Here is a 15,850-nt window from a genome sequence, read left to right on the forward strand (position 1 = left end):
CCAGTCTTCAGTGACTCGCATGTGACATCCAGTCTATCACATGATCCTTTAGAAATCATTCTATTCTGATTTATTATGAGTGTTGGAAACAGTTCTGCTGCCTAATATATTTGATGAATAAAAGGTTAAAAAGAACTGCATTTATTCAAAATAAAAACAAATATTTTCTAATAATATAAATCTTCTTTACTATCACTTTTTATCGATTTAACACAGCCTTGCTGAATAAAAGTATTGATTTATTTTTTTTAAAAATAAAGAAAAAAAATTACTGACCCCAAATTGCTGCCCAGTAGTGTATATTGTTGTTACAAAATATTTATATTTGTAAAAGATTTGCTTCTTTTTTTTTATTTTAATTTTTTTTAACTTTTTTTTTTTTATTCATCAAAGTATCCTAAAAAAGTATCACAGGTTATGAAAAAATATTAAGCAGCAGAACTGTTTCCAACTTTGATAATGAATCATCATATTAGAATGATTTCTAAAGGATCATGTGATAGACTGGAGTAATGATCCTGAAAATTCAGCTTTGCATCACAGAAATAAATGATAATTTAAAGTATAATGAATTGAAAACCAATTCTTTTAAATTTTAATAATATATCACATTCACAATATTAAAAATGTTTCTGTATTTTTTATCAAATAAATGCAGGCTTGATGAGCAGAAGAAACTTCTTTCAAAAACATTAAAAATAGTAGGCTATGTGTCCAAACTTTTGGCCTGTACTGTAGGCCTAGGCCTATATCAGTCAAAATATAATTCAAATTGCCATCAAATTACTGACAATGGCAAATAATAGCTTTTTAGCAAATGTCATCATTGAAAGAATGGGTGATTTATTAGTCACAGATACTGTACGGACAATCTGACCCAATACGGCTCAGTTTGTCTATGTATCTTGCTCTGTCGAGCGGCAAAAGTGATTCGTAGGCTCCTGGGTTAACATAATGTTTTTTTCCTGCAGGAAGGGAACGTTTTCCCCCACGCCACGCCCCGTATGACTGGACACTGACTTGGCTTGGTCAAACAGACTTGGAACGAAATACAGGTGATGACAGAATTTCTATTTTATTGTATTTTATATTTTGGTTACACTATATCTTTAAAGACGGTTTTCACATATCTGTGTGGTTTCACTTTTGAATTTGCGCGTCACACAGCCTACTAGGCTACAGTATGCGAGGTAACGGCCCTTAATTCCCCTGCATTACAGTTAGCAGTTTGAAATCCTGTGACTGTAAATGCCCAGTGCGCTGTTGTAGACATGTATATCGCATGTCATTCTTCGTGATTTGTGAATATGGGATTATGTCCGAAATCTTTTTTTTTTTACTTTTTTTTTATAGCGATTCTTAACTTTTATAATGCGTAGGTAGCACGCCCAGAGCATAGATATATCTCTACATGGCTCTGGCACGCCTAAAGTTGGTTATCTTGTCCTGCTAGATTTTTGATCAGGCAAACGCTTGATAAGTCCGCTAGTCAGGAATCAAAATAACTTTAGATTGAGCCTGATTTGTGAAAACTTTCTTAATCGCATCATGTGTTCGCGTTTCGGTGTTTCTCACTGCTCTGCTGATTCCACTTCCAACAATTTGATCAATAAATTAGGCCTAACAGTTTTTGTTTCCGATGTTTATCTCCTGAGAACTCTCATATATAATTGAAGCCTAGACAGTGCCTTAAAGAAAGATTATTGCATATGTGCAAATAACTGTTTTTGACCTCTTCAGTTTGTCCAGTCCAGCATGGGTGTACAGGCAGGAGTTCTTCTCTGCTGGCTTCACGGTTAGATTTTAAATTTCCAAACATTATATGAATGAATTATTTTTTACATTTTGTGAGGTTACTTCTTTAAAATGATTTGTTAACTTCTTTAAATGTATATTCATATATATATATATATATATATATATATATATATATATATTTAAGTTTATTATTTTTCAATGATTATTTTGCAGTTCTTTGTGCTGTCGTGTTTGGTGATGTTTGGAAGGTGGAGGTAGAGTCTAAAATGGATGCTCTGGTCTCATCTTGTGTCGTGTTGCCCTGTACATTCAAATACCCTGCTCAAGAACAGCCCTCCAGTCGTATTAGAGCCATGTGGCACACACAGACCAAACCGGAGAAATTCATCTATCACAATGATCCTACAAAGGTTACTGAGAATTTCAAGGGTCGTACAAAACTGATTGGTTCACTGGGTGATTTAAACTGCTCCTTGGAGATTGATGGAGTCAGAAACCATGACAACGGCCCGTATTGTTTCAGGGTGGAATTAGTGACGTCTGAAACAGACAAGTACTCCTTTGTGGATAACTGTGTGACAATTAAAATGATTGGTAAGTGTGCATTTGAGCTGGCAACCTGTAATTACAAATAAGAAAGCAGACTAAAACATGGAAAGAGTCCAAATTATATTTTTGTGACTAAATAAATAATCTTGTTTTTGCTTTTATTTACTATGTGAAATATGTGTTTTGTAATTCAAAATATATGTACAGAGAAAGCATCAAAACCAGAGTTGCTGGCTGAGACGTCTGTGGAAGAGGGTCAACCTGCAATCTTTAAATGCTCAGTCCGTCACACCTGTCCGTCCCATCAGCCCACTCTCAGCTGGAACCACCCTGGAACAACCATCATGAGCTACAAGGACATTGGTCATGGAAATTGGGAAGCAGAGTCTTCCCTTACCTTCACCCCAACAAAAGAGGATGATCACTCCTCTGTCACATGCACAGTCAAGTACCACGGGAGTGTTGAGGGTGAAATGCAAGCCACTCACCAAATCTTTGTGAAAGGTATAACAATACTAATCTTCTGTGTGTGTATATATTGTGATAATTTGAAGTAAGTAAATGTGTTTATTTTTTGTGTGTGTGTTTTTTTTTTTTAGAAGAACAAGCAAATCTTAGCCACTTCATCATACCAACCATCTCTGGTCTTGGAGCTGCCCTTTTGGTTGGATTACTGTGTTTAATCATTGTCATAAAATATAAGTAAGTCGGGATCTGACTACAAAATAAATATCAATGAGTAATATTATAGAACACATCCCTGAAAACGGTTTACACTGTATAAATTATGTAGATGAATTTGATGTAGAATTGTGTTTTTTTTTTTTTTTTTTTTTTTTAATACTGCACTTATGTGAGCATTTGAGAATACATTGTGACATTCTGGTATCTTTCAGTATTTTGTTTTAAATCACTAAAATCTTTCCCAGGAAGCGCATTGCAGATCTCCAATCCAGAAACGACAATACGTGAGTAAATCATAAGTTAGCATTTAGTTCAGCAGTTTTGAATCTACATGAGAACATTATTGTGCCTCAGTCTTTCTTTTTAATTCTTTTTTTTATATGTTTTGTGGCTTTGAATCCATTTCTGCGAACTTTGTCATCATCTATAAAGTAGTGTACCCTTAAAAGATGTATATATATCCCATCATAACTTATTTTTTCAATAACACTGTATCAACACATGAGAGAAAAGAATACAGATCTGTTTAAAATATATAATAATTAGTGCTGTCAATTTATTAAAAAAGATCAAATTAATTGCAAAATTTTCTTTAATTAATCGCGATTAATTGCATCTAACATTAAAGTTTTTAATTTATGTGTCTCTTGCAGTGTGTGTACACAACCACTGTTGTAAAAATTCACTCCATTTGTTATTTTCCCCATAAATCTAAAACCGTGTCTCAAAATGAGACGTTCAGGAATGTGCTCCAATGTGACGTCACATTGGAACAGGCCCCGCCAAGGATTGGCAACGGAATATGCCCTATTGGTGCTTTCAAGTCCTCCTGGGAATTTGGGAAGTCATGTTTACGGCGTCTGGTATGTTAAAATCACTCTCGTCAGAGCAAAATGGCGGTGTACCTTCTCTTAATTAACTTAATTTATGAAGCCATTGTAAACTTTATTGTTACATATCATTTTTTTATATTACAGTGCTATCATATTTTGAGCAGGCAATCAGCTTACTTCATAGTAAATAGAAAAGCCTGACACTATCACTGCTAAATATGCTTTATCGCCATGTTTCTCACTGACTCGCCCCCAACTCGTAAACCTCAGTGCTTAAAGAAAATCCCAAGCTTCCCACTTATATTAACGACATTGTGGTGGCATTCATGTGCGTTCAACTCGTAAATACGATCAGGGGTGGCCGGGCGATATGACCAAAATCTTATATCATGATATGAGTAATTTAATTTCACGATAACGATATATTTTACAATATAGTTATTTTTGGTTTTAATAAGGTAAATAAGGTCAAAAATGTTGATGCCATTGAAATTTCATTATTCTTATGACCATTTTTAATACAATTTAAAAAAACGAATTGGCTTCTAGCCTAAACAATACTCTCAAGCTTACTGAAGACAAGTAAACCGTGATAAAGAAAGAGCAAAGAAAACAAACTACAATAAAACAAAGACTCAAATGAAATGAACCTACCAGAAAAAACTGCAAGCACTAGAAATACTAGGCCTAAATAAAATTTATAAAAAAATCTAATGTATAAAAAAAAAAACAATGCATAGTCTTTACTGTGTAAATTAAATATAAATGTATTCTTATTAAAGTTAAAAAAGTGATTCAGTCAAGAGCAGTGAGAGATTTTCTCTCTTTTTTGTTGTTAATAATAATGACAGCAGGTAATTTTGGATGCTGTCACTTTAAGACCGACAGCATGGATCCAATATTGTGTTTTTTTGTTTTTTTTCTCAACTGTTTATGTTCACTTAAAACATAAATTACTCTGTTTACTCTTACAAATACATGGTCACTTTGACTCATAAGTATGTGTATTTAACCGCTCAAGTCCAATTAGGTGGCAAAAAGCATTCAGTTCAGTTCTAATACTGTATATTACGCTGCTGTCACTTTAAAGGGATACTCCACCGAAAAATGAAAATTCGGTCATCATATACTCACCCTCATGTTGTTTCAAACCTGTATGAATTTCTTTCTTTTGCTAAACAGAAAGGAAGATATTTAGAAGAATGTCAGTAACCAGACAGTTTTAGATACCATTGACTTCCATAGTATATTTTTTTCCTACTATGGAAGTCAATGGTATCTAAAACTGTCTTGTTACTGACATTCTTCTAGATATCTTCCTTTCTGTTCAGCAGAAGAACGAAGTTCATACAGGTTTGAAACAACATGAGGGTGAGTATATGATGACAGAATTTTCATTTTTCGGTGGAGTATCCCTTTAATACACAGATCTAATATACACATGTGATTTCTTTCCCTGCTGTTCACATTCAAAGACACAAATGAATGCGTTTATGTGAACTTTGTTTGTTTTTGAAAACCTTGTGTTTACTTGACAGTTTAAGCGCAATACGGGACACGCCATCAGACATTATGACGAAAAACTGCAATGCCACCTGAGCGTGACCATGATAGAGATGATAATTGATAATCAAAACCAAACAGATGTTTTGTTTTTGGCAGAGAATCTGAGGCACACAGGCTCCACGCTCTACTGGAAAACAGGGTGGGGAGCAGCAACTAATTTGCATTTAAAGACACATGCATGAAAACGGTATGTTTTTCCTTGCATTTACAAGATGGTATAATAAATTATCAGTGGGGTATTTTGAGCTGAAACTTCACAGACACATTCTGAGGACACCCAAGACTTATTTTACATCTTGTATGATAGGTCCCTTTAATATATTTTATATATTGTAATTAGTGCTGGGCAAAGATTAATCGCGATTAATCGCATCTAAAATAAAAGTTTGTGTTTGCATAATATATGTGTGTGTACTGTGTATAATTATTTTGCATATATAAATACACACATATGCATGTATATATTTAAGATTTTTTTTATTTATATATAAATTATTTATATTTATATATAATATAAATTATGTATAAATACATATACAGTATATACATGCAAATATTTCTTAAATAAATACATGCATATGTGTGTATTTATATATATAAAATAATTATACACAGTACACACACATATATTGTGCAAACACAAACTTTTATTTTGGATGCGATTAATCGCGATTAATCTTTGCCCAGCACTAATTGTAATATTTTCACATTGAATCTCTCCATCCCCCATTTTAGAAACAACATAAAGACAGTATATTTTAAAGTCCCTCTGTGATGTAAATCAAAGCTTTTCATGTTGTTTATGTCTATGTGGTGTTTTTAATATGCTTTAAGACAAACCATGTGCAAATTCATAAGTCAGCACCATTTCTGAGTATTTTCTCCTTAACTCCAGTGAACCAAAGACAGTCTCAAAATCATGGTTGGTGTTTCTGACGTCACAAGCTACCATGTAACCAGTTACCTGTGGATCAGAGATTGGATATTTTAAGGCATGAAGATTTTTTTTATTTTTTTTATGTAAGTGAACTTAAAGCAGTCTTCACATAAACCCATTGTAATAAATGCCACATTTTGCTGGGCCTTTAATATATCAGGGCTCAATGCTAAGGTTTTTTTTTCTACCGGCTCAGGTGGGATGGTTCAAATTTGTACCTGCCCTGATAAAATGTTATTGTTTTTGACCCATGTAACCTTGTAAACAGTGCGTTAAGATTTTCAGGTGGGTCTAACAGGTAAATACACTGAAATTAAATAATCAAACCCTGCACTGTATTTTGTTGTTTGATTAACATTAATGCAGACAGCAGCAGGTTTATGAGGCTATGTCATTAAAACTTTCCTGTCCCATCAGCCGTTATACTGTGCTCACGGCGCGCACTCTTGAATTGCGTGCTGTATATCACTTCATTATAAATTAAGCACAAAAGAAACTACGAGCATGCATCGTTGTAGTAATCTTGTAAATTAAGTCATGAAATGACAAAAAATTGGGATTAAAGCTGCCTCAACTGTGCATGCATGTAGGTATTTGTTATACATTTGTGACATTATGACCCACGAGGGGTAAATGGTAACCAGGTGAAAGGCGGTAGTGCGGCTTTAATAAACAGGCACATTGCTATTCAAATAGTTCAACATGTCTGCATCGATAGCCTCGTGGACAAGTGCGCCGACATGTAGCGCCGTTGTGCTTCAGGCGACCTGAGTTCGAGTCCCGGCTTGTGGACCTTTCCTGATCCTGTCCCCCCTCTCTCTCTCCCACCTCACTTCCTGTCTAGCTACTGTCCTATCCTAATAAAACGGCAAAAAAAATTAATAAATAAATAAATAAATTATAATAATAATAATTCAACATATAAAATGTTTTAGCAGACCTTCAATGCAAATACCCACAAACAAAAGAAGAAAAATATTTAAGAAAACAAAAAACCCACAGATGGCCGCAGGCTATCAGGCTAGCAGAACTATATATTACTATATAGTGAAGGCAGAGTGCTCTCACCTCAATCAACCAAATAATTGGTTTTAATTGTTTTGAAATAAATGTTTTTTAGATTGCAAATACACAACAGCTTCTAATGCGCTCTTCTGCAACAAACCAGGACAAAACAAATCCTCTTGTAGAAATATACTGAATCTATGGCATGTTTTTGTATTTTATTTGTGGTATAGAGTTATTTTTATGACTTCAGCATTAATTGAAGGTGCATGATTGGAAATTTGTAATCCATAATTTGTATAATAAATGTTGTGTGTGTCAAAAGTTTATGTAGGCCTAATAAGGAATTATTTTAGATGAATCTGTTCATCTATATATACATGTATATATATATATATATATATATATATATATATATATATATATATATATATATATATATATATATATATATATATATACTTTTGTTGTGTATTTACAAAACAAGAATTGATATTTGTGTTGTCTTACTCCCTCTTACTGTATGTTACATTATGTAAGGGATAATACACATCCAGCCGGTTATTAACCTGACAGGGTGATCAGGGTCTTGCATCAGCCTAAAGGGGTTTATTCTGCAATAACAACCGGCTGGATGTACATTATCAGCAACTACAGAAGTTTTGCTTTTAAAGAGCTAATAAAATATTTAGAAAAATATTTCATGTCTAATTATTTACTTAGACTAAAACTATTTGTCATTTTCACAGGTCCGTGTGAACGGGGATCGTTTTGACAATGGTGTTGTCTGCAAAAACTGCAAAGGAAAAACGATTCCGTTTTTAATACATTGTTGTCGTGTAAACTTACCATTTGTTATTGAAAAAGTAACCTACTGTTTAACACACAACTAACACTTCAAAAAGTTATTTAAAAGATCGTAAAACTAATCCATATGAATTGAGCGGTTTAGTCCAAATTTTCTGAAGAGACACAATTACTTTAAATGATGAACAGATTTAATTTATGCTTTTATTCGCATAGAACGAATTTTAGACAGTGTTTTTGCACCCTTGAAGGGCACTTTGGAAAGGGGCCGATCATTTGTAGGGCCGTTCGAAACTAAAGTGACCCCTGAATCGCTTCATGAAGGGCACTTCCACAAGTTTGTTAGTAAGGGTAAATGCGATGGTCACTTCAAGAAAGTAATTTTATCATGTATGGTCATGTGATGGCGAATCCTTGCGATTCATTTTAAAGCTAGATATGGCAGGAGTGTTCAAGTTAATGTGTAATCAGAATAATTCAGAAAAAGTTTTTATTTTTTATATTTTTTTATATTACACACATTTTCATCATGCATTTCATATGAAGTTTAAATATAGGTAAGAAATGTGTTTAATATTAGATGTGGTGGATAAATGTGACTATACTTGCAAGGTTCAAAGAAGAGATGGCACACACATAAAGCATATATTAAAAACATAATTATAAAATGTATATTTATTTGCAACATATTAACACTTATAACAAGTTATTCCTGTTGTCGCCATAGATGTGTATACGTAGATGCTACATTTGGCTCCAGACATGTCGGCGCAGCCGCCATTTTGGAACGGTCAGAGTGTTGGCACTCACATTAAGAATAAATAAATACACAACATTAAACATTAAATTCCAGAAGACATGGGATAACCATTCACAGGTGAGAATGTGTTGGTTTGTGTTTTTATATGCATTAACTCAATATTACAGTGTCATGCTTGGCAGATGCAGGTAATTTCCAATGGTGATACGTTTTAATGAAACAAGCAGGTTTAATAGAATGCAACAGCTTGTCCACAAGACATGCATACACAAACAATATATTTAAATATATTATATATATATTGTCCCGCTGACAAGGGATTGAACTGAACAGGGAGAATATACAGTACAGGCCAAAAGTTTGGACACATTACTATTTTACTATATATATTACTACTACACATGACTTCTTCTGCTCGTCAAGCCTGCATTTATTTGATCAAAAATACAGATTTTTTTTTTTAATATTGTGATATATTATAACAATTAAAAATAATTGGTTTTCAATTTATTATACTTTAAATTATCATTTATTTCTGTGATGCAAAGCTGAATTTTCAGGATCATTACTCCAGTCTTCAGTGTCACATGTGACATCCAGTCTATCACATGATCCTTTAGAAACCATTCTAAGATTCATTATGACTGTTGGAAACAGTTCTGCTGTCTAATATATTTGATGAATAAAAGGTTAAAAAGAACTGCATTTATTCAAAATAAAAAAAATATTTTATAATATAAATCTTCTTTACTATCACTTTTTATCAATTTAACACATCCTTGCTGAATAAAAGTATTGATTTATAAAAAAAAAAAAAAATAAAAAAAAAATACTGACCAGTAGTGTATATTGTTGTTACAAAAGATTTATATTTGTAAAACATTTACTTCTTTTTTTTTCTTCTTTTTTTTTTTTTTACTTTTTATTCATCAAAGTATCCTAAAAAAGTATCACAGGTTATGAAAAAATATTAAGCAGCAGAACTGTTTCCAACTTTGATAATGAATCATCATATTAGAATGATCTCTAAAGGATCATGTGATAGACTGGAGTAATGATCCTGAAAATTCAGCTTTGCATCACAGAAATAAATGATAATTTAAAGTATAATAAATTGAAAACCAATTATTTTAAATTATAATAATATATCACAATATTACTTTTTTTTCTGTATTTTTGATCAAATAAATGCAGGCTTGATGAGCAGAAGAAATTTCTTTCAAAAACATTAAAAATAGTAATGTTTCCAAACTTTTGGCCTGTACTGTATACATAGGGTAAACAAGGGAACTAACTAGCAGGTGGATGAAGGTTAACTAATCAGGGACTAACAAGAACTGGTGCAGACAAGACAGAACATAATTGTGACATACAGGTTTTTACCTATAGCTGATGCCTGATGCCTTCATCTTGTTCTACTGTGTTAGTTTAGCAAAATCATCTGCTCTCGAGTGTTCACGGACCGGTGTTGACCGTTCCAATATGGCAATATGGTTCCAATATAATCAAATAGATACCACCAAACACAGCGTTTTACATTACAGTATGTATGCCATTGCCACGTGATACTGTAAACAGATTACCATGGTAGACACTGCCACCTTATTGTGTAACATCAGATTGATCAGAGATGCATCAGTAGAAGGAAGACAGGTGGCATCAAACACAGCGTTTTACATTACAGTATGTATGCCATTGCCATGTGACACTGTAAACAGATTACCATGGTAGAGACTGCCATCTTACTGTAACTCACCCTTATAAAGGTCAACTACAGTATAGATTCAGTCATATGGTATACAGTGAGAACATACTGACAGCAATCAGAACCTCATGGCCATTTCATAACTTCATCACCTTTTGATAACACACTGAATAGATATGGATTTTATGTTACGTAAGGTGTAATTGAATTTTCAAATGTGGCAACTAGCCTGTGTTACTATCATTCAACAACAAGGGTGATTTAAATAATGTACATCGCATGTCTGCTATTGAATAAACTGATTGTTAAAAGTACTAAATCGAAAGAAGATCATAATCTGTTGCGTTTAGGTAATTAATCCAAATGTTCTCGTTACATATTACAATAATCTTGTGTTTTGAAACAATGATTATGTAGAATGTAAAATATGTACAACTAAATGAAAGCATGGGATCAGGATTTCAAAGAACGACTAGCTGTGTTTAAATTGTGATCATTTTGGATTTTTGTTCTAAGAGTTTTGAAAATGTACATCTTACTTGTGAAAATATAGGGCGAATAAAAAAAAGTAAAAAATAGTTTGACTAACTAGCAGTTAAGTAGGTACAGTAGTTAAGTAGGTACAGTAGTTAAGTAGGTACAGTAGTTAAGTAGTAAGTACCGAAGGGTACGCACGCTACACACAGCCTACGACGTGTTCATGTTGGTGTCAGGCATGATGCACACCTTTTATATTTTTTTTATATTTCTTCAAATAAATTGAAGTTTGCTATTGAAGTTAGAAACGTGTATACCAATGTCGTATGTAACTTTAGAGACGGTCCCTAACTGTGCGAATGTCCAACATCAAGCCAACTTTATGCCAGTATATCACTGTGTAACGACCCGTGCAATAAGGACGGGCTTGACGTGAACTTTTGCTGTTGGTAAAAGGAAACCAGCCCCAGCCGACAGATCACCAAAGACAATTCAAAGTTCCACAAAAAGTATAATTTATTTAAGGTGGAAAAAGTAATTGAATTAAGGAGCAATGGCTTCAGGGTGCCCCAAGGCAGAAATAATAAACAAAATAGACTTATAAACAAACATGTATAAATTACCATCAGGGAATAAATAAAATTACAAAGAAACTTCCCTAAAAATAAACAAATCACAAACAAAGTCAAAATAAATGGCAGGACAACCCTACGCTCCTAAAATATAAAACAGAACCGAATTAAATAATCAATGTTGAATTTACTGTTGAATTTGAACCACTGCATTTGTGGAAGCGAAATAAAATGGACCGAAAATTGCCTGTTGAATATTATAGGTTGTATTTTTAAACAGTTTGAATATTTTGGAAGTGAAGTATGAAAGGTGAGTTTTTAATAATGAAAATGTGTCTTTTTTTAATTGAAATATTCACAGCTTAAATATTCAACCATGTTAAATTTCAGCCAATAAAAAATGCAAGTCCTAAAAATACAATGCATTAAAATGCAAGCATGGTTCATGCAATGCATTTTTTTTTTTTCAAGTAGTGAAATTCAACAGGCTTTTTTGTTTCAAAAACATTTAGCCATTATACAGCTGTTTCTTCAACAAGACCACAAAATGAGCAAGTTTCGTCAATATCAAGATATTTACACTTACATATAGATGAATTAAACCTGTCGCTCATATCTTTTAAGTTGTTGTGCTTGTGATAACATCGTAGGTCACATGAAAACGTCAACATGGCGGATGATGTATGACTCGCATTCATACTTAACGAGATCAGGCTATAAAGTAGGCCTACCTACTCTTTTAGCGCTTGTTAAGTAAGTAGGCTACTTATTGAAATTAAGTACCTACTCAGTGAGTATGTGGTTTCGGACGCAGATTAGACTGTGCGTGTCCCATTCAGAAGGGTGCTCGCTAGCGCCCCTTTTGCTGTCGATATGCGCCCTCGATTAGCACTTTTCCACAGCAGACTTCTTCTCGGCAGTCAAAGCGGCGTTACGTTATGAAAGTGCGGACGCGTAGGAAGACCGTGTCTGTTTAGGGTGCCATTTGGGACGGGCCGCTGACAGGCAGGCTGGACATTAGAGATGCGCGGTTGGCGGTTACAGCCGCGGACTCCGCGGATAAACCGCGGATCGGGCGGATGACGTGACGAAAAATAATATTTGAATTAAATTCGGGCGGGTGGCGGGCGGTTGAACCAAGTCATCAGCAGCGCCTCGCATCGCCCAATCAGCGGATGGCGGGCGGGTGCGGTTTTGAAAATTGGTCAAAAACGTTGGTGCGGATGGATGGCGGACGGATGATGAGTTTTGTGATGCGGTTGCGGATGAAATAATAGCCCATCCGCGCATCTCTACTGGACATCGTATTGTGTTGGATGATTGATGATCAATGCAATGATTGCATGATTTTTTTTTTTTTTATCATGAGACTTCCACAGAAGCTATATTTACATATTTTTTTAAATTTATAAAAAAATATATATATAAAAAAAAAAATTCTATTATTGATTGCTATCATGGGTGTGAAGACAGTTTCAACCAGAATAATATTGTGTTCATGAAAAAAAATGCCTACCTTTAACCTTTAAGATCCACTGAGTGAAAGAGAAATACCAGTGAGAGATGAGTAGATCATGTCTTTGTGACATAAGATGTGAGAGGGTGTTTTCCTGTGGAAAATTCGCTGCATTGATGTTAAAGTGCTTGCTAGATTGTGGCTTCTGCATTTTCATGCAGTTTTTAAGATGCTCTGAGTGATGTTAATGTATCGCGGTGGCTGCTAGGGTATTCCAGGTATTTTACCCTGGTTTATTTGCTGTGGGTGCAATTACACACCAGAATTTAATACTAAGAGTCTGATGAAACCCTATTTGAGATATATATGATATATAACCCTATATGAGCAATAGTAATAGTGATGCTCACTAATCAGAGATTCAAAGAAAAATCATAAAACAATATGTGTACCATATTTTGAGCCTACAACGGAGGTTCTGCTTTTTTTTTTGTCAATTTGCACCACTAGTGGCCTGACTGTGACCACTATGTGGCATGAACTTGACCTCTTCATATAAACAGGATGTGGGTTATAATTCTGACTTTAGCAAATGATATTCATAGGGATGACCTTTTACTTGGACAAAGTGACACTTCACTATCATTATGTGTCGGTTAATTACTAAACATCTCGACTGCTAAAACAAACTTTGTAAGGTTTTGTTATGAATTTGATCAGGACCTCTAATTTATCACCATCTCCATTGTATCCTGTGTTTGCGATACTGTGTAAAAGAAACAGAATATTTTAGAGTCTAAAATCTAAATATTTTTATTTTTATTAAACATTTAAAATTGACTGTAATAGTATTGTTAACACTAAAGATGTCAATAATTGTTTATGTATTATAACAAAATATCAAACAAGTGACTTTTTTTAAAGAAAGTTTTATGCAAAAAAAGATACATTATCTTTTTAGAACTAAAATCACCTTGGCAGGAAAGTTAGATGTGAAAAAATTCTAGCATTATTTATGGTTTGATATGTAATTCATACCATTTTATTAATTTTTTTAAGATGATATTTTATTCACAGTATACTTAGAGATTTTATTTGATGTAATAGTTTTATATAAAAGCTGCATATTTGAAATTCTGCTTTTGCCTTGTGACAGACATAATTTGCAGTAATGCAGTTCATCAAAATTCATGGCTTCTGAAAATGAAAAAAAAAGGGGGAAGTTACATTTTAAGGACAAACAGGAACTACCCCGGACTATGTTATAAATCACACAAAGCTACAGTTTCAAGAGATCCTGACATTCTACACTAGAAGTCAGTATACGCATTGCTTTATGGATTGTTCTCCTCCACAAAGACAGGGTTGCATATTTCCCAGTTCTGCACTGAAAATTGTTCCTGCTCAGGCTCCAGTGCTGACGGCAGATGGTAGTAACGGATGTGATTCCCTCTCGTAAGGTTTAGTTTTGCCACACTGCAGTCTTTCTTTGACAGTACTTTCCAATTCTTGTTTTTCCTCAGGGCGTCCTTGTAAGGGACTTTGTCGTCTGGGAAATCCTTAGTGAGCTTTTCATTTCTCCAAATGTTTCGTCCTGGGTCCTGGGTCAACAGAGGCCTTGATATTCCATTGCCCATGATATATTGTGAGGTGATGCACTGGAGAAAAAAAAACCGAAGACAATAAAAGTTTTATTATTTACATTTAAGTTAAGTTTATTTACTTTCTTGCACAATAATTATAAAACCTGTAGCCTACATGCATAAACCATTCACTGTGTTCACAGACACATTACATGCAAAAGTAAAAAAAAGAAGGAAAGTATTCATTGACTTTACCTGAGTTGATTTTGAATGGGTCTCATTTGGTTTGAAATCCGATTTGGATTTAAATAGTGATGAGTGCCCGCGGTTTATACTAAACTTCCTGCCTCAGCTCTCAGTGAGTGGTATGAACAGCTATGTGTTGGATAGGTGTTTCTGTTCTTTGAATGGATTGTGGAAATTAGATGAGAAATAGGATTACTGAGCACAATGGATTCTCAGATCCTTGGTCAGTGATGAAACATTATTCTCACAACCCTTGATGGTAGGCCATCTGATTGAACTGATGTTGATTCAATAAGCTCCGTCTAAACACTGATTGCATCTTATCTTTCAAAGATTGATTTATTCAACATTTACTTGATCAAAAAGCTTAGATCAAGAATAACTATAAAATAACTCCTTAAAATTATGCAAATAAATGTTTGCTAATATTTCATTGAATTGTACAATGCATTGGTTTTATATCAGGTCATATGTCACTCAAAAGATCATAGAAATTAAACTAAATGAAAACGCCTGGCTTGCTGGCAACCTTAAGACAACTGAAACCAGCTACACCAGATTATGCTGGTTTTTATAAGTTTTCACCTAGCCACTATGCATGAACATAACAAACAAAAAAAACATTCATCAATTTTATATTTGGTTACAAGCCATATTCTTTTTTCAAACATTTCCTTTAAAATTATGATGCCTATAGCCTTAAACTTTTTTAAGGTGATTTCTCGTTTTCATTATCACAAACATACTTATTTACAGTATATGGAGTTTAAATGGGCTTTTTAAAACGTTAAAACAACCGCTTTTAGTTATGGCGACGTAACGGGAAAAATCAGGTTAGATGTCATATGGACATTTAAGATATCAAGGTGCATTGTGTAATATTTAGGAGGATCTGTTGACAGAAATGCAATA

General features: G+C 33.8%; 1 protein-coding gene and 1 long non-coding RNA gene across 5 annotated transcripts in view; one reads left to right on the top strand and one right to left on the bottom strand.

Annotated features, from left to right (window-relative positions):
* Positions 1-15,850, bottom strand: part of LOC309505519 — a 259,401-nt gene that overhangs the window by 8,200 nt on the left and 235,351 nt on the right. The gene's annotated exons all lie outside the window — the stretch shown is intronic.
* On the top strand, positions 962-9,023 carry LOC309505513 (sialic acid-binding Ig-like lectin 14). 4 transcript variants are annotated; one of them, XR_014208462.1, is made up of 8 exons: positions 962-1,055; positions 1,741-1,795; positions 1,972-2,352; positions 2,515-2,811; positions 2,907-3,009; positions 3,237-3,275; positions 5,487-5,729; positions 6,155-6,314. XR_014208462.1 is itself a non-coding variant. In XM_082178922.1 (8 exons), the coding sequence occupies exons 2-7, from the start codon at positions 1,756-1,758 to the stop codon at positions 5,545-5,547; spliced, it is 921 nt and encodes a 306-aa protein (XP_082035048.1). In that variant the 5' UTR covers positions 962-1,055; positions 1,741-1,755; the 3' UTR covers positions 5,548-5,577; positions 8,082-9,023. The 4 variants fall into 4 exon arrangements, 2 of the variants coding, with proteins under 2 accessions (XP_082035048.1, XP_082035047.1); XR_014208463.1 differs by having other exon boundaries at positions 2,910-3,009; XM_082178922.1 differs by lacking the exon at positions 6,155-6,314 and adding an exon at positions 8,082-9,023 and having other exon boundaries at positions 5,487-5,577.

The sequence above is a fragment of the Leuciscus leuciscus genome, assembly GCF_965113295.1.
Source record: "Leuciscus leuciscus genome assembly, chromosome: 9".
Classification (NCBI taxonomy): domain Eukaryota; kingdom Metazoa; phylum Chordata; class Actinopteri; order Cypriniformes; family Leuciscidae; genus Leuciscus; species Leuciscus leuciscus.

Bases quoted from the DNA above. Each gene is read 5' to 3' on its own strand.
- LOC309505513 (XM_082178922.1), top strand. From the start codon at position 1,756: ATGGGTGTACAGGCAGGAGTTCTTCTCTGCTGGCTTCACG. The intron at 1,796-1,971 runs GTTAGATTTTAA...ATTATTTTGCAG, and splicing joins TCTTCTCTGCTGGCTTCACG to TTCTTTGTGCTGTCGTGTTT. The intron at 2,353-2,514 runs GTAAGTGTGCAT...ATATATGTACAG, and splicing joins TGTGACAATTAAAATGATTG to AGAAAGCATCAAAACCAGAG.